Source organism: Falco rusticolus, chromosome 5 (assembly GCF_015220075.1).
Source record: "Falco rusticolus isolate bFalRus1 chromosome 5, bFalRus1.pri, whole genome shotgun sequence".
NCBI classification, from domain to species: Eukaryota; Metazoa; Chordata; class Aves; order Falconiformes; family Falconidae; genus Falco; species Falco rusticolus.
The window spans coordinates 70,532,763-70,560,422 of NC_051191.1; the positions used below are offsets into that span (position 1 = coordinate 70,532,763).

Below are 27,660 nucleotides of genomic sequence, written 5' to 3' on the forward strand. Positions count from 1 at the left end.
CGCCGCGCTGCTGCAAAACCTTCTCTTTCTGAAAAGCCGAAGTCGGAACGTGCTTGCGATTCCCTAGATCCTTTGACAGATGCCGTGGATACGAACGGGGGGCTGCGGGAGGCCTGTTCGCCCTTGCTACGCCCGGTGAAAAGGGCTCGGCGGGGAAGGCGCGGGCAGGGCGCCGGGCTGGCGGGTGGCTGGGCCCGGTGCCCTCTGTGTACCTGTCTGCTTCTTGCTGAACAAATCTCCCCCCGCTTTCCCCCCAAGAGGCTGAGAACACTTATTAGTTGGGTTCTGATCTGCAAACTCAGGGTTTTACTTTTCCTTATTGTTCTCCCTGTCGCTTGCTCTCTGAAAACTGATAAGGATTTTCCAGGTATTTACAGGTGGTCTGCAGACCTGAAAGGTGGTTGTGCCTCAGGTACGACAGAGGGCAGCCGAGAAAGGGTTTTTTTTTTTCTGCTATTTCCCGGCTGGAGCCCTCCATCTGCTGATTGCTGGGGTGGGAAGGAGAAAGGGCTACAGCTTTCTGACTTCTCCACCCAGTGAGACCCAGCTGCAGTGATGGAATGAATCAAGGTGGTGAGCCTTCCCACAGCCTGCCTTCAGCATATGATAATTTGGTCAATATGAGTAGATGGACAATTGCCTGGCGAGGTACAGGCATGGCATCATGGAAGGTGAGAAATAAAGGACAGCTGGTGTGGAACAGGGAGATCTCAAAGTTAGCACGAGAGGAGTTCAGGAGGCCACGCTGCACAGCGTCACGTGGCTGTGCTCCGGTCTCTAGCACAAGCACAGGCTTTGGGCAGAGCTAACATGCAGTTTAAATGATTAGCCTGTGGATAACTGAAAGCCAAGTGCATTTTCATTCACTGAAGTCATTGACATGTAGTTCCTGAAAGTGAGCTGTCTCATTGCTCTGTAACGTGCTTATTTGTGGGTTGCTTGCAGAGACAGGTGAGTTTCACCTGTAATCATCTCAACACCCTCTTTTTGCTGAAAGAAACGTGTTAATAACAGTGGCAAAACTTCAATGTCTGTTTGAAAAAAAGCTAGCTCAGAGATTTGCAGATGTGGTCCAGTTACTTTAAACTAGGTGCATGCTGTGCCTTTTCTTAGTGTAAATTTATCCTTACAATTAATTGTCAGTATGTGTGGAGAGTCCAGAATGTGAAGTCAGTTCAGTTCTTATCAGTCATCCCCCGACAGACAGGCATATATGTAGTAAAGAAGGCTGTGCTGCCAAGTGGGAAACTATTGGGAGAGATGGGCGACAACAGTAACATTTGGCTGGATCTTACTGTGACAACTGTAGTCGTACTGTGACAACTGTAGTCGAGGGAAAATTACTCAATGTGCAGCTGACCAATGCAACATAATCATTGCTTTTTTTGCAGCCACTAAAATAATCTGAGTACATTCCAAATATTTAATGTAACTCTGTCTTCTGTAAGTAGCTGTCCCCTGCCCAAGAGGCAGAGTCAATTAATGCTCAAGATTATTAACGGAGAGCACAGAGGGATGGATGTCTTCAGGGCTGCACCATATGGCCTCTTCCAGCTGCAACTGATTTACCTGGAAAGGCCACTGCCCTCAGCTTATCTGCAGGTACTTGTTGCCATCCCTTCCCAGTGATCTTTGTGTGAATCCATTGCGGTCAAAATGAGCTGGGTTGGATGTGCAGGACAGACATAGTAGGGAAATGGTGCAGCCATGACCATGTTTATATTAAGCAGCATACCCACTGTGGCTGTTTCTAACAGCTGCCTTATGCTGACTGCTTTAAAGAGAGAATTAAACTCCCTGCCATTCACTCTCCCACTAAATGCACATCTGAACTATGTGAAGTGCTATATTTAAGTTGCAGTATCTTATTTAATGCTGTGTCTTGGCTGATAGCAGTACTCAAAAAGGACATGTTAAACCCTTGCCTTTATCTTTCATGGTTGCTAAGGGTACACACTGCTTCTGTCACTTAGGCCCTTTGGCTTTTGAAGGTTTTGCCAGCTTGTGCCAGCAGCTTTAACAATAAATCAAATGATTTGCCCTGTATGTCACAGAGCATTCTGTAGGCTTATAGTTTTCTAACAGGGACACCTAGTGGTAAAATATCTTTTACTTAAAAATGTTTTCAGTCCTTTTCTCTTGTCTGCTGTTTCTATACTTGCTGCCCCATGTCATTATTTAAGCAGTAAATTTCTGATGCAGCTGTTAGGGAGCATCTCTTTGTTTATCAATGACAAGCCAATCTTTTCTCAAATTGTGGTATATAATGCTTTCCCATGTGTTTGGGTTTTTTTTGTAAAATAAATGCACTTTTGTAAAAGCCCTTAATTCATCCTTTCTTTCTTTCTTTCTTCCTATCGCTGTTCCTTAGTAGAAGAACAAGGTGTTTACTTGTAGTAAAGAACAGGTACATGTAACAGAGATTAAAAAGACACTGATTTATGCGAACTATCAGAGGGTCACTAGTCTTAATACAGTGATACGTTTGTCATCAGAGAATCATCTAAAGAAGGGAGATAAGGAATTTTGTAAGTTTGTCATTCTGCAGGGACTGTTGGTGAGATCATTCTTGGTACTTGGGTTCACCACGATGCCTGCAGGGCCTGAAAAGAGTCTGCCTCTCCTGTTCTGCTTCCAAGGACACTGGAGTATAATGGAACAGATGCTTTATGTTTTGTCACATTTCAGGAAAACATCAGATGCAACTTTTTAATGCAGTTCACAACAAAATAGTGAAACACATCAATGAACATCTGTTTTATAGTGTAAGCTAGTAGCATGCTCCTTTGGTTTAACTGTGGGGATGCAGACATCTGCCACATGGATTTTGGGTTCTGTGCAGATGGAGTCTTGATGCAACAGCTTCAGAATTCATGGAGAAAGACAGACAGTCGGTAACCTTGAGCAGAGGTAGAAGATGGCAAGTAGGATGTTTAAAGCCAAGCAGATAATACAGCTTGTTTGCATGGAGCCTGAACTTGTGCCTGGATACAAGTCTTTCTTCAGGCCACTCAGAAGGTAAATGGGAAGGGGGAATGGCCTGAACAGTAACAAAGGTCATGTGGCAAAACAACAGCAAAGCTGATTGCCAGTCACATAGTTACATCATATATTGTATTAGTAAAAGGGTAAATCATGCCTGACCAGTCTAATTGACTTCCATAGTAAAATGACTGGATGTGGTGGCAAGGGGAGAGCAGTGGATGCCATTTACATCCACTTGCAAGGCTTTTGACACTCTGTTTTGCAATATTTTGTATCCAAGTTGGGATGTTTGGATGGGTGGATACCAAAATGTTAAAAACCTGGTTGGATGGTTGGGCAGAGAAGGTGATGGTTAATAGGTCACACTCTATTTTGCGGCTGGTACCACGTAGGGTAGTGCAGGGGTCTAGCTTGGGATACATCCTGTGTAAAATTTTTTTCAATGACCTGGAAGAGGCAATGAACTGCTTGCTCATAAAGTTTGCAGATGAGACTAAATTAGCCAGGTCATTTAGAGGGACCCAAACTGGCTGGGGAAATGGGTCAACAGGAGTCCAGTGTTATTGAGCAGGGTGGAAGGCAGAGCGGGGAAGATGAGCCCCGGCAGCAGAAACGGCCAGCAACCCCCCAGGCTGGACCAGTGGGGACATGGCCAGTAGCTCGTGGGACTGCTCAGCACTTACTACGCCATATCTGGAAGACAGTGTCCAGTTTTGTTGCCCCCAATAGAAGAAAGAGATTGATAAACTGCCACAAGTTCAGCAGAGGGCCACCAAGATAGTCCAGGGGCTGGAGCACCTGCCCTGTGAGGAGACGCGGAGGGACCTGGGCTGGTTCAGTCTGCGAAAACAATGCTTTCAGGGGTCCTAACAGCAGCCTGCTCATCCCTGCGGGGAGTATATCAAGAAAGTAGAGCCAGGCTCATCATAGGTTTGCATCATGGGATGAAGCAAAACAGCAGGCTTGTCCTGAGACAGAGAAGTTCATAATGGATAAAAGAAAAAACTTCACGCAGGACAGTCAGGTGGTGGGGCAGGTTGTTATAAAGGCTGTGCAGTCTCCATCCTTGGGGACACTCTGAACTCAACTGAAAAAAGCCCTCACTCAGCAGCTTGGCCTGAGCTCAGAGCTGAACCCTGCTTTGCACAGGAGCTTGGACAAAAGACTTTCAGAGATCTTCCAACTCAAATTATTCTGTGACTACCTGTGTGTGTGTCTATGTATGTATATGTGTGTATATATATATTCTGAGTAAAGAATAATTAGTTGCAGTTGTTTTGAGAAGTATGTTCTTGAATTCTAAAAAAAAAATAAATGAGTAATCCATCTGTGTTGCTTAGTCCCTCTAGTTGAAGGGCCAGAAATACATTCATTATGTTTCAATTGATATTTTTAATTAGAGTTGGTATTTCTGAGTCATTTACATGTGAGAGCTAGCCTGTTGGTAAGTGGCATTTAGAGAATGAAGTGTTGTGTCCCTTTTCAAGACAGCATAGTTCTGTTCTAATATATTAATAGCTGCTTTTAGCCTGTACCATAGCGGTTTCTTCCCTGTTCCTTTCTAACACCTTTTGAATCTGCTGGATAATTTAATCAAATTTAAAGGACAGTTAGACGTTTTCGAAATAAGTCAGTCACTGGGTGGAGTGGCCAAATTAGTCCCTCTGTTGAGGGAAAGACAGGCACAGCTCGGCAATTACATGACTTTACATCTTTTTCGGGCTTTATGCGAGTGACAACCTCCTGTTTAACTCCATAGCTGTAAGAAGCATAACAAGACAGCTGGGTTATTGGGGTGAGGAGAGTTCTCTGGAGCCAGAGAAGAAGAGAGGGAACAGCAGAAGACTTGGACCTGCAGGAAATCAAGCTGCTGTTGTTCTGCTGCTCGCTTTCTAAGGAAAGGCTTGGCAGTGGTTTTCAAAGTGCTTTGGAGGATACCACGATCCACTTCATGTGATCCATGGTCAGCATTGTGTGATTTTACTACTGCCACAAGCTAGCAGAGCTGATTTCTAGTTCAGCACTCACATCTTGGTGTCCTGCTTTGAGTATATGAATGCTGATGACTTAGAGACTGAACTTGTTTTGTAGAAGGAGGACCCATTTGAAAATAAAATAGGTCCGTAGCCAGAGTCACTAGGGAAAAATAGCTACAGCTTCTGTCCCAAAGAAACAGAATAACCCACAGACCTCTGAGCAGCTTACGTGGTAAGGTAACGGGAACAAAACCTGCTCCTGAAGCATTTTCCCTCTCCTTGGTGTCTTTGCTCAGCTATGCATGGCCGGCTGGGGTCAGCCTGTGTCCAGCTGAATACCTCATTCCTCCACTAAAGGTTCAGGGCATGTTTCACTTGCTTCTCCAGAAATAACAGCTGTCATCATTTCCCTTACCCATTTTTATCATGTGTTCATGGTAGGAGCAGGAGCACACATGCTGTTTCTGGCACAGAGGAGGAAATAACCAGTTGGAGGGGGCAGCTTCTTTTGGGGACAGTGCTGTCTTAAAATGCTTGTGAAACTACAGCCTCAGGCATTCTTGAGCTTTCTGTTTTACCATCTGAAGGGATGCCATCTACGCCTTTTTTTTTTTTTTTTTTTTTTAAGTTTCTGAAAGCTTAGTCTGCTTTATGAGGAATGTGTTAGGTGTCTTAGATATTTATGTAATTATACTAATGAAGTGGGTTTATTTATTGTTTTCTGAGGAAATGCTTGGTATTTTTGGATTCGTGCTCTTCAAAGTGAGGAGATGAATTTCCTGTTAAGATTTTGAATATGATTTTTTTCAAATGTCTTCAGAGAAAAAAAGTAAACTTCAAGAGTGATTACAGAATATTGGCTAATTAGCTATAGTGTAACTGCTTTAATTACTTTTATCCCTGAAGCCACATGACTGTGCAGATGACTAGCAGATGACTTATTTAAAAAAAAAAAAAAAGATGTGTTCACACTGCAAGGTTAATGAGCCTAATTAAATATAGTTTTCCTTAGCCAGATACTAAATCATAAAGCTTGGGGGAGTGGGGGAGGGGGAGAATCCGAAGGCAGTCAGTTCTATTTCAAATAATTATTTTATCCTCATTTTTAATGAAAAAAAAAAAAAAAGCTGGAATTGCGAGTGATTTTTCTGAATAGAGCCTTACATTTAACGATTTGGTGAGACCTCACACTACAAACTTTGAAAGTCTATTTAGAGACAATTATACTGAGACATATTTGTTTTCACTTGCCCACTGCTTTAATTAATGGAGAAGTGGGCTTGAATAAAAGGTCTGTGTTAGATAGAAGTCTCCATCTGCTGCTGCATATTACCAGAACCTTTGTCCTTCCTTGCCATGCGTTGTTTTTACTACACCATTTTATTTCCTTTAGGAAGCTTCATAATGTCTCATGTTAAGTTGTACAGACAGGATGGAGTTCTGATGGTTTTTTAAGACTTTTTTAAAAAATTTTTCTGCCTGTGCTGTGCGCAGTGGTTTGATATCCCACATTCAAAAAAATACTTGGAGATCCCAGTTCTTTGCTCTTCCAAGGATACTTGTGTGTCAGGCACAAATGTTAGAAATTATACCTTACTGAATTGACATGTGTCAGCTACCTTCATGAGTAGTCTTGAGTTATTGAAAACAGAAAGTAAAATGTGCTACGCAAAGAAAAGGGCCTAAGACAATGAATTTAATCATATTTGCAAAGAACACGTAGTTGACTATTGCTGATCACCCGATACATGGTAAGTGTCCCAGGTGCCTTTGGGCAAAGCAACAGCAGTAGCTTATTTCATTTCTACTGTTTTTCCCCATCTCTTCTCCCATTGATCACAAATTTATTTTTTCCTTTTTTTTTTTTTCTTCCTTTCTCCAAATGGTTTTGTACTTGACTATTTCCTTCAAGCTAATCTAGTGTGCAGTGGTCTATCTCCTGAAAAGTTTACTCAGACTACGAGAAGCTATGCTCAAAAGTCAGGTGGGGGCAGGCACAATAGCTGTATGTATGTTTCTACCGAAGTCCAACACAAGATGAATCAGGCTGGATCCTCTCCAAATAATAAGTAATGAAGAGTTAACCTGTTCATGGGGGAAGTTTCTGTTCTGTCACTTCAATTTTAATCTGAAACCTGAATTTTCCATATCTAACAGACTAGACACTATCTTCATATTCTTCCAAACTTTTCATCTGAAACCTAAATTTTCCATATCTAGCAGATTAGACATGATCTTCATATTCTTCTAGACTTGTCTATAGAAGGCTGTAGTTTTTTATAAATTTTATAAATGAATTATTTAGTTGGATTTCTTTATTGTCTTTCATAATGTAGAAAGAACAGGTTAGAGCAACTGAAGTGATCCTTATTAGAGAGCGAGAAGCTGAGTTCCTTATTTAAACTGCTTGCTTTGATTTTTATCACACTTTTCAAGGGGGCTGAAAGGTCACTATGCACCCAGTAGGGTTCAAAAGTTACCTTGATAAATTGAATTATGATTAAATGATTCTGCCTGAGCACTTGGTGCATAGTAGGAGAATCACAATACAGCGTCGGTGTTTCCTTTATTTATTTTTTTATTTATTCGTATTTTCCTTCCCTGTGGACTTTGTCAAATATTGCCTATAGTGGTCTCATGGAAAGTGATGTATGTTTTGCTGATCACGAAGCAGCTTTGACCTCAGAGCAACTGCAGAGGATGTAGAGGTTCGCTAGCTTTTATTTCAGCTCTCTGTGTTTGTATGGTTTGCATTTATCAATATCCAAAAAGAATCAAAGTTCTAGCCAAAGGTTTTATTGCAATAGCTTTTCTCATCTGCTTTCTACATGTCAGTTGAGCTTTTTGCTTTTGGGGCAGAATGGATAAACCTGTGGCTTTGGAAGTGGAAAGAAGTAAGGAGGGTTCGTTGTTCAGCTGGTTTGCAGCTTTGCAAGCTCCTCTTTTTATTTGTCACCATACAGTCAGACTGATGCTAAATTTTTAAAGAAATCTTTAAATTGCTTAGGATTCCTTTGAAATTCCTTCTTTGATTTACTTTTTCTGCTTTTGGCTAACATTTTGACCTTGCAGGTACCACTCATTTAATTACTTGTATGTGGTAATAGGAAAGGTGACTTACTATGTTCAGTACAAGATTTTCTTCAGCTGTTTCATGCCTTTGTCCTGCATTTCCACTGAGTCATCTTTACCCTAAATTGGTTTTTCCAGAGCTTTCTGTAAGTCTAATTAGCAAAGCAAGTTTGTATTTACGCATACTTTAGCTAGTACATTAGTTCTGAACTTTTTGTGGCTATTTGAAATAGGAAGAAAAATATTTGAGGATAAGATTTCTGTACAAAATTAGTAATTTTGACTATTGGATTTTTAAAAAAGTTTTAAATGTTTTTTAATCAATGTGCTCAAGTGAAATGTAAGTTTAATACAGTAGTGAAGACTTGTAGAGATGAAATGCTCTTAATTTATTAAGTCCCCTGGAATTACTATCTCTTAGTATCTAAGCCCGTTGTCCATATGCTGACCTTAACTGTTGATGATATTTGATGATTGATGGTGGTGATTTACTGATGATTGGTAACTAATGATTGTTGATGCTGTTTTCAGAGTGTTTTCATGGATTGCTTATATGATTAGTATTTAGAAGAATTATTTATGTTTTGGGATATGAGAGATTTTGAAGACGTTGGTTTATCATGCTAAGCAGAAAATTTAGATTCTGGAGCCTGAACCCTTAGTTCTCCTTTATCAGTCAGTTGCCCTTTATTAAGTAGTGTCCAACTTTTGGTGCTTCTGTTTTTAAACAGTTTCATTATTTTAGTACATGTTGAGCATCTGCTTGTCTTTAGGTTTAGTTATTGTTTATGGATACCAAAAGTCATTGAAATTGTGAGCCAGGCTGTTTGCAGTGGGCACCTGAAAGAATTTACATGTTGAAGATGTTGCCCTGTGTCCTCCCGGGTGCTTGGCAAGGTGAGCACTTCTCAAGGCAGGCACACATCTGGGCAGCTTCCAGGGAGGTATGCTGCCCAGGAATTCAGTGGTTTTGGAAACCTGCAGTTAGTCAGGCCCTAGTAGCAAATTCAGTACCATTAGCTCTAGACAATAACAGCCCAAATGCTTTGTTATGCAGCGGTCTGTCCAGATGTTTTGGTGACCATGTGGGGTACAGTTCCTGTAAACAAAGGATCACACACACACAAAATGTTGTATCCTGGGTGCCAGCAGACAAACAAAGGACTGAATAAATGTTACCATATTCTGGAATCAAGAGTTAAGTCAGTAATGGCACAAGGCTGTTCTGCAGGGTTTTTTTACATGCGACATGTATGATAAACTTCATAGCCCAGGACTGGCGACATAGTGTCTCTCGCCAGCAGTAATTTAATTCAGTTGTAAGACAAACAAAACATGCTGTGTGAAACATCCAGTTCACAGACCATACCATAACAGAAGCTAATGCTATTGTCTTATTTTGTACTGTTGATAAGTATGCAAGTCCTTAAAAGGACATGAAAGCACAATATGGTATTCCGAAGTTCCAAACCAAGTTACAACTTTCTTCTGAAGTCCCACACCATATACTAAAAGAACACAGAAAAAATATTTTTTTTTTTTCCTTTTCCACCCCAGAACTTGGCTGGATCTCAAAAGTGCATGTGAATCGACCTGCAGTTGTGAGGCATGCAGAACAAATTAAAAAATGGAGAACTGTGAAAGGTAATTGGCAAGTAAGTGCTCTTTTTATGCATTCTGTTCCTGTATTTTTAAAGCAGTCACTCTTCCTCTCCTGGCTGCAATATTGAATTTTTTTCAAGATACATGTAAACTTAAAAGATGTGGTTGTCCATGTCTTATTTTAATAATTTGTATTTGATGATGATGGGATGGAATAACGTGATGCATTTATCCAAACAAGTTAAGAACCTTATAACTCATGAGTGGCAAAACCGCAAATGAATTTAAGTCATCTTTATTCATGAGTGGATTAAATTGTATATTACTATCCCACCACATTTATTCTGTTTTGAAGACAGTCTTCTCTGCATGCTGCCTTCTTATTTTTTAATTTTAAAGCTGTAAGGGATCATGGTCCCTGTCAAGTTTGACCTATCTGGATGATTTTTCTTTACTTAAATATCCCCAACACGTGTAATGTCTTTGCTCAACTAGTTCTTACCTAAAACTCCAAAATCCTGGCTGGCTATGGCATTCAGGGGAAGAAAGGGGAAAAAACCCCCAACAAAACTAGAAGGAAAAAAAAAAAAGAACGAACCCACTGATGTTAAGGTGACTGACTTCTCAACTTCTGAGATAAGGCTAATGATCGGTTATTGTCCATCCATCTTAGTAGAAAATAGGTTCACATAACCTTCGCTAAAGCCAGTGGTGCAAATGAACTTTTCTACGAGGGTGACTTGTATGCATTGAATGCATATGTTTAGAGTATCTCAGCACTTTACCTTCAGGCTCTGCTGTTTAGTGCCCCCCGGCACAATTGACAGATACTGGCCTGGTGTGAATTTTGGTTTCTCCAGTTTGTATATGAGAATCGTAATGCAAAGTCATCAGGTCAACAGCGTGAACTAATGCATTCTGCAAAGCAGAGCAGGTGAGGCATGGCCATGTGCAGGGGCAGGACGGGAAGCACTGAGAGGGGAATGACGAGCAGAGCTGGCCGCAGGGTGCCGCGGGTGCTTTGGCAATGTTCACCCAAGAGCGAGGGTTGAGAAATGCCATGCAGCAGACCCGGAGCTCCCAGTGAGCTCTCAGCCATGGGGCTGTAACCGGTGTCCAAAGGACAAATTGATTCTTCGTTCACCCAACAGCTGTTCTGCAAGCAAATGTGTGTGATTCCCCTCCTATACACACTCAACAAGTCATTTACTTGCAACAGTAACTGAATGCCTGGAAGCAGGAGGAAGGAGACAATGAAGGATCAGTCTTAACAGCGCTTTGTAATAGAACAAAGCAAGAATAAATGAATTATACTTAATTCTTACAAAAATATGTTCAAAATAGTTGGCATCCTCAGTTTAGCATGTCGGGGAGCCATTCTGGGTTGGCTGGCTGAAGTTGCGTTTGCAATGAGCACAGATTTTGTGGGTGACAATTTGAAGATAATTGGATGTAGTTGCAAGATCCTACTGGAAGATGATAGAAAGGAACTTCCTCCTGTTACATGAACCTGAAAGCTTGTGCTTTGAATGTTATGATTAAATAAAAAATGGACATAAACTGAGGGAAGTTAGACACACGCTCCGCATTTCTCAAGTTTCTTATGCATGAGAAGTCACTTGATACCAAGTTTAGCAGTCCAGTGGCTTTGGGTTGGGAAACAGTGTCAGTGAGAAAATCCAGAGGATATTCCATAACCCTGGCTATCTTCAGATACTGCAGGTGCAGTAATGTAAAAATTAAGTCTTCTGATTTGACCAAAGTTACTGTATAAGAAGCAAAGACCTAGAGAGGCACAGGCTTTCCTTCTTTTACAAAGAATGATTGGGAAGAAAGGGATTTAGTGTCACTCGTTCAACATCGCTGTAGGACAAATGTTTAATTAGTACTAACATTTCTCCACTCCTCTGTGTAGCAACACCAGTAGTGAGCTACTCAAGTAAGGTTTTACTTTGAAGAATGCCAAAATAATCTCTCCTGTGTTTGAACACTGTCATTGCTGGATAGTCGTGTGCTGTTTATTTCACTGAGGTGATTTTGAACCTTTGCATGTTTGAATGTAAGTAGCACCACAGATACAAATTTTGAAACCCATTTCCCAAAATACACATCTGAAAAACCCTTTTTTTAAAAAAAATGAAGTTGGTACCAGTTCTTGGAACTCCCTGACAACATCTGGCTTGATGACTTTATGATTCATGTCATAAGAGATGAGACAAAAATTCCCTCAAACAAAGGATAAAAAAATCCAAGTAAAAGAAACTTAAAACCATTTAAAGTGAAAAACCCTTTCAAAGTATTATAGGGTGAGAGTAGAAATTGGTTAGAAACAAACAGTCAAGCTTAGACTAACAGAGGTCAGTTCATTACTCCATTCAGTCACCCCAGAGCACCTTTCAGTGTAACATTTAATGCAAGTTCAGAAAGGAGTCTTCTATCAGCAAAATGTGAAAGGTTTGTAGGCTGGCCAGACACTTAAGATTTGCAGAGTAGTGCCTCCATGCAGAAGCAGGTTTTGCTGCCTATAGTGACAAATCGTGTCGCAGGACAGAGCAGTCAGAGAGGGGCTTTATGGACTCAAATGGACTTTGCTGTTGCAAGCTCTGCCCTGGTTGAACAAGTGCCCACTAAGAGATGTCAGCTTTTAGTGAAGCCGTCACTGTAAATGAGAATTTGCTGGAAGATCTTACACAAATATTTCAAAGTAATGTCTTAAGCTCAATTTTTGTTAAGTAAAAAAGCTCAAGATTTTTTTAGTTGTGCTTCTGTTCCATTCTCTGATTAGTAAGTCTTTTAAAGTTCTGTAGCATTCTCATCTATGCAGTGCTTTAGCCTAGTCACTTAGCTTTTGCTTTTGTCTTTTGCACTGAATTATTACAGATGTTTTTTATTCCACGTTCACACGGAAGTAGAAACATCTGGAGTCTAGACCCTATGCATTAAAAGGTCTGGGTTCTTACCCCCCACTGATTCCATGTGCAAATTACTGATGTGTAGAGTCATCCGGTTACTGGCAATTGCAAACCTGTGCTCCTCTTACAGCATTTGTATAATTTCTCATGCATACAAGCCTTAAAGATACAGACTTACTGTATAGAATGGAGCATATTATAACAGTGAGGTTCCTCGCATAGGTGGTGTTTTTATCTTTGTCTTACAGAATGAAATTTGAAACAAAATGCTTTTTGTTTGGGTCAAAATTGTTCTGATTCTTACAGTGTGCCATTTCGTAGTTAGCTTTTTCACCAAAAATTGGAACTTGATCCTTTGATTCTGAGAGAGTGGACTTTTGATTCCAAATCCTTTCTAAAACTGCTCAAGACATGAACAAATATCTGCCAACCCTGTCTGTCATAAATCATTCTTTGCATATCCTTCCTGTTATATCCCATGCGATTCCTCATTCTTAGAGTGAGAGCCAAGCTTCTGATTCCTGCATCTTCTAAGTCAGTTTGGCTTTGGAAGTGTAAACGGAAATACTGTATTCCTTGCTTCACTCTCTTTGTAGGCTGCTTGGCTGCTGAAAGCTGTCACCTGCATAGACCTTACCACTCTTTCAGGCGATGATACTCCTTCAAATGTTCATAGACTGTGTTTTAAAGCAAAGCATCCCATTAGAGAGGATCTGCTGAAAGCCTTGGACATGCATGATAAAGGTACAATAGTTTTTGTTGTGTGTATTTTATAGAGAAAATGTCTACATTTCCTCATTATTTTTTCAGTTTTCAGAAAGGTGTAAAAATGGCCTCTTCCTATAATGGAAACAGTTTTGGTAGGCAGCACTTCAGAACTGATAGTCCTGACAGAACAAACTAGATCCTATACAGTCTAATTCAAAGCAACTGTCTTAAGTTCTAACTGCAAAATATCTATTCCTTTGAGTTAACATAAGAATACAAGGAGAAAAAAAATTCCATTCTTAGTTTGGCAACCAAAGTGAAGCATGGACACAGGGTGACACTGCAAGTTATGATACCTAATGAGCAAATTTGATGTCACAGTTGTATAACCTCAATGTGTGTCTTTTAATAACAATGGACTAAGGTGAAACTAACTGAATATTCTGTTAATCTGCTGATGTCCTTAGTAAACTGGAGAAGGGGGTAGTGTTCGGTGACTCCTTTGGATTTCAGCACTTAGCTGCTGTTTCTGTATGTAACTGCCAAGCTGGCCACTGCCTGTCAGAAAAGATGCATTCCATAGTTCTAATCATGTTATTTTTCCTTCAGAAAACATTGTCTTGTACCTGCTTGTTTCAGTAGTTAAGATAGTATCGTAACAGTCCATTTTTGGATCTTAACATCTTTGCAGCCCAGTCTACTTTTAGGAATCAGCCCTGTAGTGAGCATATGTGGTTGTGTGCTTATCACATATACGTACAGCCCTGCACACACATGGAGTTCCAGCTAAGTCAACAGAGTTGAAGGGGTGGAAGATGGCCCTTAAGAACTAGTGGTAGAACTGTCACTGATGTTACTCAGGCAGGCTCCATAGGAAGTCCCAACATTACACTCCAGACTGAACATAATAAAACTTCAGAGCAAATGGACACAGTCAATATAGCTATCAATAAAACCTCTTTACATCTGAGCAGCATTTCTGATTTTTTCCAGATGTAGTCACTGATGTGTCAGTGATGCCATTTGACTTTTGTCCTGTCACATTGACCTTGTGATGATCTAACAAAAAGAAAATCCCTGCAACGTTTGGGGCATGCTTTTACTATTGAAATATTTCAGTTTTAAATAAGCATTGGTCCAGTGATCGAAGTCATGTGATGTAGAAACAGAGGGGAATCTGGCCTCTGGTTTTAAGTCATACATGTAAAATATCAAAGATTAGTCTTTTATTAAAACTTGGATTTATGGACTCTGTAGACAGTTGAAGTATTAGGTATGAGGTCAGTTACCTAAGACTTTGAGAGAATAGCATTTTAACTAGAAATGCAGTTGGACTGCATTAACATAGACTGCTCATTTGCTGCTGGGCTCAGTCTGGCTCAACAAGTAAGGACAGAGCTTGGCAGTGTGGTTTCTCTAGTAGTAATGCGCTGACTAAGCATGTCTTAACTGCATGCATTGGCATTAAAAAGTGAATCTGTTGATAAAAATCCTGGTGTTTCAACTCCTGCTAATGCAAACTTGCTCCCAGGGTCAGGTGAAGGAACACGAGGTAGGCAACAATATGGAGAATTACCTGAACCATTTGAGCAGTATGACATCCCTATTTAGATGCTTAAGACCCTTGTGACAATGCAGAAATGGGAGGTAAGAACAGTGCACATGTGCCCATAATATGGATTGCACTTCAGAAGGTGGAAATCTATATATGAAAAAGTGAACTGTGGCTTTTGCAGGTATTACTGTTGGAGCGGTTTGTGTATATCCCGCAAGAGTCACCGATGCTGTTAATGCCCTAAAAGCTGCAGGTTGTAACATACCTGTAGCTTCAGGTAAGCTTTATTCAAAAATACCCAATTAAATATTTTGATGCTATATAATATGTAGAAAAATCCTGAAGTTTGGACAAGGTTTTGTTTCAGAGAGTAAGGTTAAAAGGTAGCAGGTGGAAGGAAGAAAATGGAGGAGAGGATTTGCTTCTGGTATAGTCTTTTGTTTTCTTTCAACTTCAAGCTTATCAGGAATGTCAAGTCTGTTTTGCTGGAAGATTTTCAAAGAGGTCCTTAAGATATATCACTGTTTTCCTCACCTGAATAGAAGAAATTGAGATAGTGTGCTGGGCAAAATATCAGTAGACGCTAAGCAGATGATGCTACTACTAATAAATACTTCTTCTTCTTCTACTACTACTACTAATCATGCTGAAATAAAAGCTTTAGGAGTTTTGAAATACAAAGTTTTTTCCCTATCAGTTGTTTGGCTTTTAATTATAATTTGATGTCATGGTTTAACCCCAGCCAGCAACTAAGTGCCACACAGCTGCTTGCTCAGTCCCCTGCCAGCCAGATGTGGGGGAGAAGAGAATTGGAAGGGTAGAAGTGGGAAAACTCGTGGGTTGAGATAAGGACAGTTTAATAATTGAAATTAGATACCACTACTGCCACTGCTGCTGCTGCTGCTGTAATTAAAAGGGGGGGAAAAAAAAGAGAGAGAAATAAAACCCAAGAAAAAGAAGCAATGCAAATGCAAAATAATCATTCACCACCAACTGACTGATGCCCAGCCAGTCCCTGAGCAGCGACCCCCAGCCAACTTTTCCCCTAGTTTATATTCTGAGCATAATATCATATGGCATGAAGTATCCCTTTGGTCAGTTGGGGTCAGCTGTCCCAGCTGTGGCCCTTCCCAGCCTTTTGTGCCCACTTGCTGGTGGGGCAGCGTGAGAAGCAGAAAAGGCCTTGGCTCTGTGTAAGCAGTGCTCAGCAATAACTAAAACATGCCTTATTAACAATACTGTTTCCAGCACAAATCCAAAACATAGCCCCATATTAGGTACTATGAAGAAACTCTAACCCAGCCAAACCCAGCACATCATGAAGCTGTGTGCAGAGGCAAGGGATATTGCCTGCTGAGCAGCCCACAGGTTCAGGACTTGCACTTACAAATGTAGTAGTGTCAGCTCTTCTCCAGTCACCACACATGACAGACAAGTCCTGAATCTACAATAAGCAAGAAGAATAATTGAAGAATTATGCAGGTTGGAAGGGAGCTCTGGATGACATCTGGGCCAACCTCCTACTCAAAGCAGAGGCTAACTTTGATGCTAGATCTGGTACTTAATGCTAAGGTCCATGTTTTCTGGTGTGCTTTTTTTTTGTGGTGTTGTTTCATTGTTGTGTAGGGGAAAAATTACACATTAAATGCATTTATATGTCAGAGAAATAGAGTATCTCTGACAAAGCCATTATTTTTTCCATTTGCAAAGGTACATTTGGGTTTCGTACTTAAACTTAATCTTCAGTAGACCCCATTGAAAGCAATTTTTACTATATTGTGATTTAGCTGTTAAACATATGACTAGAATTTAACTTGAAATACTACTTAGAATTAGAGAGAATTAAAAATTATGTATTGCTTCATATATGAATTCACTTCTTGTTTGCTCAGTTCTGCTGGATGCCATAGATATTGTGCTTTCTTATATAGGCTGTTTTGGAAAAAATTAAGGTATGTGAAAAGAGACCTTTTCACAAGATGTACTTAGTATCTTGCTGGCCATTGATTTTTAAGGGAAGAACTAGTGCTTCTTGTGAATGAAGTGAGGGTAGGATGAGGTGCCTTTAGGTTTTTTGAATCATGGTAAGGATAAGAAATAAAATAACATTCAAATTCTTTGATGTATTAAAGGTATATGCAGTTTTATGGTCAATTTATAAAACATTTTCTTCCCTCTACCTGCATCCTCCTTTTTGCTAGTGGCTGCTGGGTTTCCATCTGGACAAACTCCTTTAGAAACCAGACTGGCCGAAATAAAGCTAGCTGTGGAATATGGTGCCAGGGAGATTGACATTGTCATTAGCAGGAGTCTGGTGCTGACTGGTCAGTGGGAAGGTAAGCACCCACCCTTTGGCAAGGAACCTAAACCTCTGTATATGCACGTGCAAGCTCTGTCGTCTTTTCCCCAGGTCTCCACATCAGTCATTGAAGAATTTGGTCCCTCTTCCACGGGTGACTGGTAATCTGGGGCACTGAACTAAATAAAAACTATTTAATGAATTTATGACAAATGATTGCATTTCTTTAAAAGGATGATGTTTCAAGTCCTGTCATGCTGGGCATGCAAAATTACTTTGTGTTTTGAAAATTCAGGTCTGTTCCTTCTGTGCCTTTAGAGGATTTTGTTTACAGGATTAAAAAAAACAGCAAGTGAAGTGGAAGTGAATGCCTAATTATTTGAACAGTTTTTTAAAACTCCCAAGGGGTTGCTAATGTAGATGATACCTTGTTAAATATACATGTTTCAATTCTTGACAAAAATATGTATTTTAGTAGTTTTCTTTTTCCTGAAAGTTGAGGGTACAAATTGGCTGTTCATATTATTATTGATGTTCTTGTGTCTGTAGACTACTACTAATTAGTAAGAACAATAATGCTGAAGATGGTTTTTGCTCTAATTGCCTCCTTAATGTACTGTGAATGGTTTGCCTTAAGTGCTGACAATGCTGCTATAACTAATCTCCATGTGAAGGTAAACACATCATTGTCTTGGAATGAGTTTTCCATTTAGTTGTATAATGCAGAAATAAAATCAACATTGTAACAGATCATATTTCCTTATTTTGGTCTTCCTTCAATTAGCAGTTAGCATGAACCAAAACCCCCATGTTTGTGCATCTGTGTCTTCAGGACTGATATCCTGATTTCCACATGCTGTAACTTCTTGACCTCTTTTGTAGTATTTACCATCTCCGTCCTTTTGCTGTTAAATATATGCAGCTTTACAAATGTTTGGCTTCTTGAGGATGGGCGTTGTTGCAGATATGTTTTTCTTTCAGAGTGGCTATTTTAAGTTCAGGTATGGCCTCAGAAATTGCTGCATATAGAGGCTGGGTGACTGAGCAGTTTTAAATAAGACAGAATGATGGATCAAGTTCTGTACCAGCTGGCAGCAAGAGTACATTCACATCTTCCTACGCTGTATCTTTGTTAGGGTCTACACTATGATCTCCCTCTAGGAGATGCGCTCTGCTGAGAGCACGTATTGGTCTTGGATACAAAGTAAGCTGAGTCAGTGATCTGTCACTAAGACTAAAAAAAGACCTCTAAACTGGGCTTGAGCAGCAATTGTGTCTGAAAAAGTCTGTCTTGTAGCAATTTCTGCCATAACTGTGCTTACCATGCTTCAGACTTCATGGTACAAACCACTGTTGAGTGCAAACTGCATAAAGCAGAGATCAGAGAGTTAGTGCATGTAGGCAATTGCAAATGCAGGCTGAGGTTATATTGTCTGGGATTGTGAAGGAGAACTCGGAGAAGAAACACAGCGCTAGCTTCAGAGAGAAAGTTTGTGTCGGTGACCGAAATGGACTGGACATAAATTGTTAGGTTTTTCTGTATGGGGAAATGCATTGAGTTTTGTGATCACAAATTACAGGGAAGTAGTACATAGACATAATGTGATGGATGTAGTATAAAGCTGTTTACTAAATAAGTCAATTAAGGATGACTTTTGATCTGGTATGAATATTCTTTTATCCAGAGCTGAAGTTATGAAGTTATGACAAGGTAGGAAGCCATCTTTTTTTTTTTTTTTTTTTTTTTTTTTTTTTTTTTTTTTTCTTTCTTGGCAATGGTTAGGTTTTTTACTGAGGGCAGAATTTAAATTATTTCCAAATGTCTGAAAGTTTATTCCTGATCGTGAATCTGTATATGGCACATATTTACATGGTCTTGAAAAGAGCTACCTCAGGAACAGAATTTACTTGCCATACAGATAACGATGATACAGGGTGAAAAATTACAATACTTAACTTGCCCATCCAAAAAAATTACTTCAGTAGGTGATATGGATGTTTTGGTGGAAATCTAGAGCTCTGTCTTACCTCTATTGCAAGCTAAAGAGGATGTCACCTGTGCAAACATACAGGTTTGCGTCTCTGTCTAATGATTAAATGTGATGCACAACAATGTATAAAGTATGTTTAAGAAAGCTAGAAGAAGGGGTGAAGTCTTTTTTAGGCTGGGTCCCTGTATTACATAATATTGAGAAGTGTAGTGCAGTAACTACGCCTGTGTTCGAGGTGCTTCATCAGCTAGAGCTGCCTTGCAGTTATGACAGAACTTCTGCTTATGACACTAATATATTTTTATTGTTATTTTCTCATGTTGCCTGTCTTCACCACTTCAGGAGTTATTGACAAAAATCTGTACATCATAGAGGGCTTTATGTTACCTTTCTTATATTTTTAGCTTTTTTTCTAACCTGTGCAATGCTTGGGATCACCATGATAGAGTAGTGTTGCTTTGTGATTTGTTTCAAAGGCTTGTTTGGTTATTACATATTTTAGTATATGTCCAATTATGTCAAGTTATTCTAAAGCAGTTCTTAAATATTGCTGGAGCTCTTTATAACAATCAGAATGTATCTTCTGGATCTTTATGAAGTAATTCTTAAGATCTTTTTAATAGCACTGAACATGAAAGCAGTTTTATTGGACAGCTAAATTACATTGGGAAATAACATTAAATGAGATCTAAGTTTATGAACTTACATACCTTCTACAACATATTAACTTTTAAAGCAATACTACTTTACAATCGTTTACTCAACCATTGCCCTGTATCACTTGACAAAGTATGGAATAAGCTTAAAAAACACAATATAGATACTGTCTTTAGGCACAGAATGTGATGTCTGTATATAGAGTGATGAAACTGACCAAAAAATTGTTGAAAGAAAACAGATTTATTTATTTTTCTCTTTTTTCCCTATTATCAATGAATACGTTGGAGTTACTGTACCTTCTGAATCTGTCTGGGGTGCTGTAATGTTAATTCTAATTCCACAGCTTTTAGCAACCCCCTGGACATACTACAATGTCAGTGGCTTCAGGGGTATTGTTAACCCATCATTTGCTCTACGTCAGTTGCATTTTCCTACAAGAAAAGGTAAAAACCCAAGTCTATTCTGAGAAATTTGAATGTGGCTGCATCTATGAAATGTATTGGGTATAACCTCGTTATGAACGCTGCCTTTTAATTCTGTTAATATTCAACTGTGAGCTTAGATACTTTGTTCAGGGATCGGGGTGCTCTCTTGAACCACATACTTTATAAACAGCACAGAGAAAGTACACTCCCTGCTCCAGAGACTTGGAAAAGACTCCACATGTTGTTCAGAAATATTATATTGGATTTAACCATTTTCTAGATGTGCAAGCTGACTTGGGATCTCAAAGTCTAGTTGCATGATTTCTGTCTTATATTGGCAGCAGCAGCTCAGTGTCCTGAAGCCAAGCTCTGTTTTCAGTTTCATGTGAATCGCTGGAGCCTGGAGTTGCACATATGTGGCTGAGAGCAGAACTGAAAGAGTCGTGTTGTGCCGATAGCCTTGTGCTTGTCATTTTGTTAACAAACCTGCCATTAACATGCAAGACAGAAGGGACTCCAGCTCATTTTCCAGTTTCCCATCACGATTACCTTCATCTTTTGGTCCAACATAAATCCGAAACATCTTCCCTCCTTGTCTCAGTTTCTACCCTTAACATCAGTCAATGTGACTGACTAGATAAAAACAGCAAATAAATTGAATTGGAAAAAAAAATTAAATGTTTTTATCACCACATTTTTGGAGAAGAGCTGTTTCATAAAAATTTAAGCTGTGATTTTTTCCCCCTCTTAATATTTTCGTTTCCTTTGTAGGAGATATGGATTATCCCCTTTATTTTGTGATTTTTAGGACAAATGTAATACACCAAAGCAAAAGACCATCTAGAAAATCTAGGGCAGATTATAGCCAGCACTAATTGTCAGGGATCTTTGCTTGAGAAATGTGTAGGGGGAGGAACATTTTTCTTTGGTGCATTTAATAGCTGCTAAAAATCAATGTAATGTACCAAATAATTACAATTCTAGGAAGACCACAAAAAAGACACCTTCCAACACTGTCATAACAGTGAAATTAAAACCACAGCTGTGATGATTTTTTTTTTTTTTTTTTTTTTGGCTGCACATACATTCTATGTAGGTTGGCTTGCTCAGGCATTTTTGTGGTTTGATTTGGTTTGGTCTTCCTTCCCCCCCCCCCCCCCCCCCCCCCCCCGGGTTTCCTTTAGAATGGATAACTCTTGATTTTCTTTTCCTTATTTTTAGCAGTCAGGACAGTCTCTTACAACCTCCTCATGGTGGTCTTAGCTCACAGCTGAAAATATTCCTGCAGGGTTTTCTGCAATAGAGGTTTTCCCCAAAATCTTTGTGCCACTGCTGCTAACCAGAGAAGCTCTATCTGCTGTGTCAGTTACTGGTGTTCTGCACAGGTCAGATATTCCCTGAACTGCAGTGTCCAGCTGTGCTCCTGCTTGGCTTGATGGAACGGAGTTAAGCGGAGGACTTTTTGGCAGTACAGACTGTCCCAGCAGCAGCTCAGGATCCCTTGAGACACTGAGTGCATTTTCAAGTGTGATAACTTCACCAATACTTTAGACATTTGCCAGGAAGTTTCAGGATAATAAAGTTATTTGTACCTTGAATTAAATCTCACTGAGTACAGCAGCTACTTTTTTTTTATTTTTGAAAGGAGTAGGAGTTATTGCACTTGTTCTGTATCAAAGCGGTTTCTTCTTGCACTGGAACTGGGGTGCACTGGCTAATTTTCTCTGTCCCAGAGGTAGTTGCATTTCTATTTGTGCTTTTACTGTAGGGTTGAGAATGTCCTATGAATGCCAGCTATTGTCTGCGATAATTGGTCTCTGAATAAAGAGCGGTATTTATTACCTACACACCTGCCCTATTAAAGTATGCCCACTTTTCCACCACCTCAGATAACCTGATAGACATGGATGATTGAAGATCCTCAGTTGTTCCTGTCTGTGGGTTGATGCATGCTGTCAGATAGTGACTGTTCAAATGATCTTGGCACTAATTGCATGTAAAAGTACCTTCCAACAATAGGGAGGATGCTGTAGCTGCAGTATTAACTCCAGTGAACAACAGCTATGAGGATATAATTTCTTTTCATGGAAGAAATGTAAATGTACCTAAATGTACATTTTGTTGATTTTATTTTGACATTTTTGGTGGCACATCTTAAAGGTAGAAAAAACTCGAGTCTTTTCATCTTTTTACCGAAACTAGAAGAATATGAAAGCTGCTTTTCCTGGCTTCCCAAAAGCTTCAGGAAAGAGCCACTCCACAGAAAGAGACTGCATTTGGATCTAACACGAGCAGTGTTATCAAATGCACAAGGAAATAGCGCAGGTTCTTTGTATTTCCTTTCTGAGTGTCAATTTGATGTATGTTTCTGGAGTGTCATCAATTGATTAATAAAACACGTTAGACTGCATGCCAGTACTGATTAATTCACGCCTTTGGTACACGGTAAGAAACAAGGTGAGGCCTGGTGCCTGTAAAGGGACCTAAGTGCACTAGCCAGTTCTCTACTAGTGCGTGTAGTAGGGCTTGGAGGACCCACCCCAGGGATCCCATCTTGGGCTGCCTGGTGTGCTGATGGCACTAATAGGATGCTGCAGCATGACGGATGGAGGGGAGGTCCAGCCGCACCGCAGCTGGCAAACCCTACTGTATGTTTCCAGGTCTGGCTTGAGGACTGAGAGGAAAAGAAAGCTGAAAAAATTTAGTCTTCATGGCCATGTCCTGGACTTTTTTAGCAAGGAAGATTGCTTAAAAGCTGTATTTTAGCTTTCCATAGAAGAACTTTTTGATTATGTGTTGGAAGATTGAGTACGACTTGTGAAAACTACTCTTTTGCAAAGAATCCTGTGTGCTTATTTTGCGTTTTCTTTTTTAAGTTCAAATTCCAGAGGTGGTGGCTGTTACATTGTAAGAGCTGCTTGTCTCTCCACACTGGAGGACTCTTAAACATCACCAAGTGGCCGCTTCTAACAGTTATGTTTCAGTAATTTCTACCTCTTTTAGTCTCCCTATGTTTAAAATTTTATGGGAGCATTGCTGAATTTTGCCAAAAAGGGTGGGAGGATTTCCCTGTGCTCCCCCGTGTTGCGTTACCTGACCAGGTCCATGACTTCTAGCCTTATTCCAGTCCTTACTGAGTCTGTGAAAATATAAAACTGTTAGAAGGTTAAGCATCCCTCTGGCCATGAAACTTCATAAATCCGAAAGCAGGAGTTTGTGAGGGGATGGTCTGCTCTGGACAATGTCCATGAGCAGCCAAATGCTGGCCTGTCCTCCCTGTCCCTGCTTCTCCCTGGCTGCAGCTGATGGGCCAGATGGTTGAGTGGTGGTTTGCTGGGAAGAGGTGAGCTAGGTGGGATGTGTCCTGGTTTGCCTCAGGGACACGCTGACTGCTTGGAGATGAGAGCTAAGGAGAGCTGTAGGTCTGAAGACAGACTGGTAGCAAGGGGCCCTCTGAAGGCGGTGGAGTTCTCTGTGGGGAGGAAGGGATGACTCCGAGGCAGGGTTTGCTTTTTGTTTTCCTAGTGGTGTGAAGATACAGAGATCACGGTCTGCTTTATTGCCATTCTGAAAGGCTTTATGTAAGTCAGTCCTGCCATCTGTGTCAGTGCAAGCAGCAGCGCTTGTGTGTATAAAAGTGGCTCGTGACAAACCTCCATCCTGAGCTCCCGCTGGCTTCCTCAGCAAGCAAGGGTCTAGCTCTGCCCTTGGAGCTGTAGGTCCACAGCATGGTGGACAGATGTTGTCCTGCTGGCCCTGCCGCGGTGCTTCCTTCACTTTTGCTGGGGCAGTTTGAGGTCACAGCACAGGATGGTCTGAGTCCTTGTTAACCTTGTGGGCAATGCACCTACTTGAGGTGGACTGTAAACGCAGATCCATGCAGATTTGCTGGTCCTTGAGATGTGATCCCAGGCCTCAGTCTCTCCTCAACAGGAATTAGCAGACTGCATTGATTTTTTCAGGAAGTTCTTATTTTCAAGAAGCTGAAATTGAGAATCAGATGCCTGAACACTGACACTGAGCTCCGTGATCAGACTTGCCAATATGGTCCCACAGAGGGAAAGGTAGGAAACCAAAGGGAGATGTGGAGCCTCCAGGAGTGGCAGCTGGAATCCAAGGGGGGTATGTGATGGCATCTCAGGTGGCACTAGATTAGACAACTTGGTCACACCTTTGGTGTCTTTTAGGCTGAGCCCTTTGGCAAATGTGGCTGAATGGGACAGAGAGGTTGATGGCATGACGTGGAAGGGAAAACATAACTGTCTCTGCGTTCAATGTACTGATCCAATGTACCACCATATTGCTGAAAAAGATGTTTTAAAATCAATCTTAACTATCGTAGCGTTTTTTACTCCTGATGTATTCATGAGTGTTTGGCATACTGTGCACATTCTTAGTTTTGAGAGAACCGACATTAATAGCTATTAAGTTAAGTCTGAAACTGTGTGGCATTGTTAATTACCTCCAGTCATGTAATTTATTGAACTTACAAAACTTCAGTTCTTGAGTGCTATGACTAATTATAAGATTGGAAATTAATCCAGAAGTGGAAATTACAGCCATACTTGAAAACGTCTCTCAGGCGACTTTGATCATTTGCACATGCTTTTATCCACAGGTCTCTACGAGGAGATACGTCAGTGCCGTGAGGCCTGCGGAGAAGCGCATATGAAAACAATCTTGGCAACAGGTGAACTGGGGTCCCTTGCTAATGTCTACAAAGCCAGTATGATAGCTATGATGGCAGGTAAATATGTGTGGTTTTGCTTTTAAGCCAAGAATGTCTTTGCTATATTATTTATGAAGCTTAAAAAATTCTAGTTGTGAGTTTAGTTTTGCCGATAGTAGAAAAAAGTTATACATCAGTTACTGAAGTTGCAGGTGGAGCAATGAAGTGTCACTTGTTTTGTATAACCTACAAAAAATGCATGAAATGTTAAATAACACTTAAAACTGCCGAATGACAAAATTTATATGAACTAGTAATATTTGTCATCAAACATCTGATCCTTGGTATGTTTAATAAGGACACACACATCTGCGGCAGATGTACATATTATCCAGGCTACTGTGATGAGCTACAGACGCGGTGCAGGTATATGGCTCATAAGCTTATTTTTGATGCAGGGGGAATTTCCCTGTGAAGATTCATGCTGACAGCTCTTGTTTCTGGTTTGCAATCACTCTGGTTTGTGGTTTGTGATCACAATGTGAATGTGGCTTGGGAAACCGACTGTACTGGAAGTGCAGTGAGGGGATGAGCACTGTGCTCTCCAGCAGGCACTAGGATGGGCTAGGTTATAACTGGGTTTAACTGGCATGCTCAAATGTGGTGGCACTTGCTACTGGTAATTAATTGGCACTTCAAAAGGTGTTCAGTCTTCCCTGTCTTTGAAAATTTGGTTACATCTGACCTAATGTTTAGGAGTCTGTCTTTTATGCTGAATCTTTCAGCTTAGAAGCACGTGCCCATGAGCAGCATAGCGTTTTCAGGGGTTATGCATAGTTTGTAGATATTACTTTTTTTTTTGCATAGCTATAGCCATTGCAGACTGAACGTAGAAAAGCACTCATCTGAACGCTCATTACAGCAGTGTATTCTCTCTGCAGCTTTGGACCTGAAGTGGTACAACTTTCCCTAGTTTAACCAGGATTTTAGAGCTGTGTTTTAATGCCATTTTTAAGACATAAAACCAGTAATCGGCTGATAAGGCTATGAACTTTGAACTGGGCTCTAGACACCTGCTTGAAAGAGGGGTCTTCAAGTATATTAATAGAGACAAATATAAAGATACACTAAGAACCACTTTGGTTAGTCTGGCTTCTAAATTTTCCCTCATTTTTGTGTCAATTGTGTGGTGTTTGTGGTGGTTTGCTTTTTTGTTGGTTTTTTTTCTTTTTTTTTCTCTATAGTAAGCTCTTCAGACCTAGAATTTCTTATTTTACAGCAAGAAAAAATAATCCAAGCATGTTGTCAGTATTTAAATACATATTCAACTTGCTGCTGACCTCATTGTCTCCTTACAAACACTATGCTTATCTGCTTCAAATGGAATGGGAAGGATTTCAGGCTTTTTACATGCTCAGTTACAATGTCAATTAGTAGCATTAGATACAGAGGATCAGTATTATGCCAGTAAATATTGCTTTTAATTAGAAGAGGTGTAAGAAATACACATTTCCTGTCATTTAAACTGATGTACTAATCATTATGATCACTTTCTGTAACATGGAATATTGAAAAATTCAGGTTTTAAAGCATTTTAACATTTTCAGATTTTTTTGCTGGTGTAGTTTTTTTGAAATACAGCAGATGGCTCTATTGTTAATGATTTGGCTTGCATAGTTATTTGTTTTACAAGATACATATCCATCTGAATGTATGCAGTAATTTCCTTATTTCAGTCTCTTTTTCTTTGTGGGTAGGTGTAAAACTAAGAAATTTTTTAGTGCCCTGTGTGCATGTATGGAGAGCCAGATTTTCAGAGCAACTTGTCAGAACTGCTGAGAACCTCAAATTCCAGTTAAATTTTGTTTGATTTGTGTATTTGTAGCATTCTGGGGAGAAGGTAATTCGTCACAGTAGTTTTAAATTCTAGCTTTAGTATCCATATATTCTTTTTCAACTGGAACTATGATTTAAAAGGAAGAAAGAAAAAACCCAGATAATCTTGTTGATATGGCAGGCCCTAGCAACTTTTATCTGAAGATAAAAACATCAGCTCTGATACACTCGGCCCTAGTAATTAGTTTTATATGGGGAAATTAGTGACACCGTATACTAGTTTCAGCTGCAAAACTTGCTTTAGAAGTTTTTGCTGCCTCTGGTCAGTTGCTCCTGTCCTTTATGCCAAAATTTGTTGCTCCTTCAGCTGTGCAGTTAGAAGTGTTTGTCATGCTGCATTCAAAGTAATACAGTTAAAAATTACTCCAGAAAAGGGTTAACTAGTTTGTTGTGTATTTTTTTGTGATTGGCTGGCAGTGCTTTTTTTCAAATGGTCACAGCCTCAGTAATCTGGTTTACAGCCTTGCCTTGCATGCAGTTGTGTCAGTGCAACTGAGGACATGGTGTGCAGTCCTTAAACTGTTCTCGCTTTACTGTGCATAATGTAAGCCTATCATGTAGGTAGCACAAAATCCTGAACTTACAGATGTTTTTGTTGCTCTTGCTGAGCATGCACACATTCACCTAGGTCCTGAAGCACAAAGCCACTAGGTGTGTTGCAACATGTACATAAAATGTATGTATTTTCCATGTGTCTGATTTATGAGACTCAGAAGGCTGAGAGAGTAACACAGTGCTGATTTATCAGTAGCTCTGTGGTTACAAAGCTTGCCTGGGATGTCTGGGACTTGTTTTCTTTGACTGGGGTTCTTCTCCCACACAGAGGTCAAGTTTACAGTTGATTTGCTGTTAAGGACTGGGTCCCTCCTGGTAAAATTGCTCTGCTTTGCACAAAGCAATTAACTGAACA

General features: G+C 40.1%; 1 protein-coding gene across 4 annotated transcripts in view; it reads left to right on the plus strand.

Moving 5' to 3' along the window:
* DERA (deoxyribose-phosphate aldolase) overlaps positions 1 to 27,660 on the plus strand; it is a 57,365-nt gene that overhangs the window by 447 nt on the left and 29,258 nt on the right. The window contains exons 1-6 of one of the 4 annotated variants that reach the window (XM_037389501.1): positions 8,869 to 8,930; positions 9,591 to 9,688; positions 13,144 to 13,291; positions 14,992 to 15,087; positions 17,012 to 17,146; positions 24,804 to 24,875. In XM_037389501.1, the coding sequence (XP_037245398.1) occupies positions 8,888 to 8,930; positions 9,591 to 9,688; positions 13,144 to 13,291; positions 14,992 to 15,087; positions 17,012 to 17,146; positions 24,804 to 24,875 (592 nt within the window). In that variant the 5' untranslated portion in view covers positions 8,869 to 8,887. Of the gene's footprint in view, positions 1 to 8,864; positions 8,931 to 9,590; positions 9,689 to 13,143; positions 13,292 to 14,991; positions 15,088 to 17,011; positions 17,147 to 24,803; positions 24,933 to 27,660 lie in introns of those variants that run through there. The other 3 variants (XM_037389499.1, XM_037389500.1, XM_037389502.1) reach the window with 3 other exon arrangements.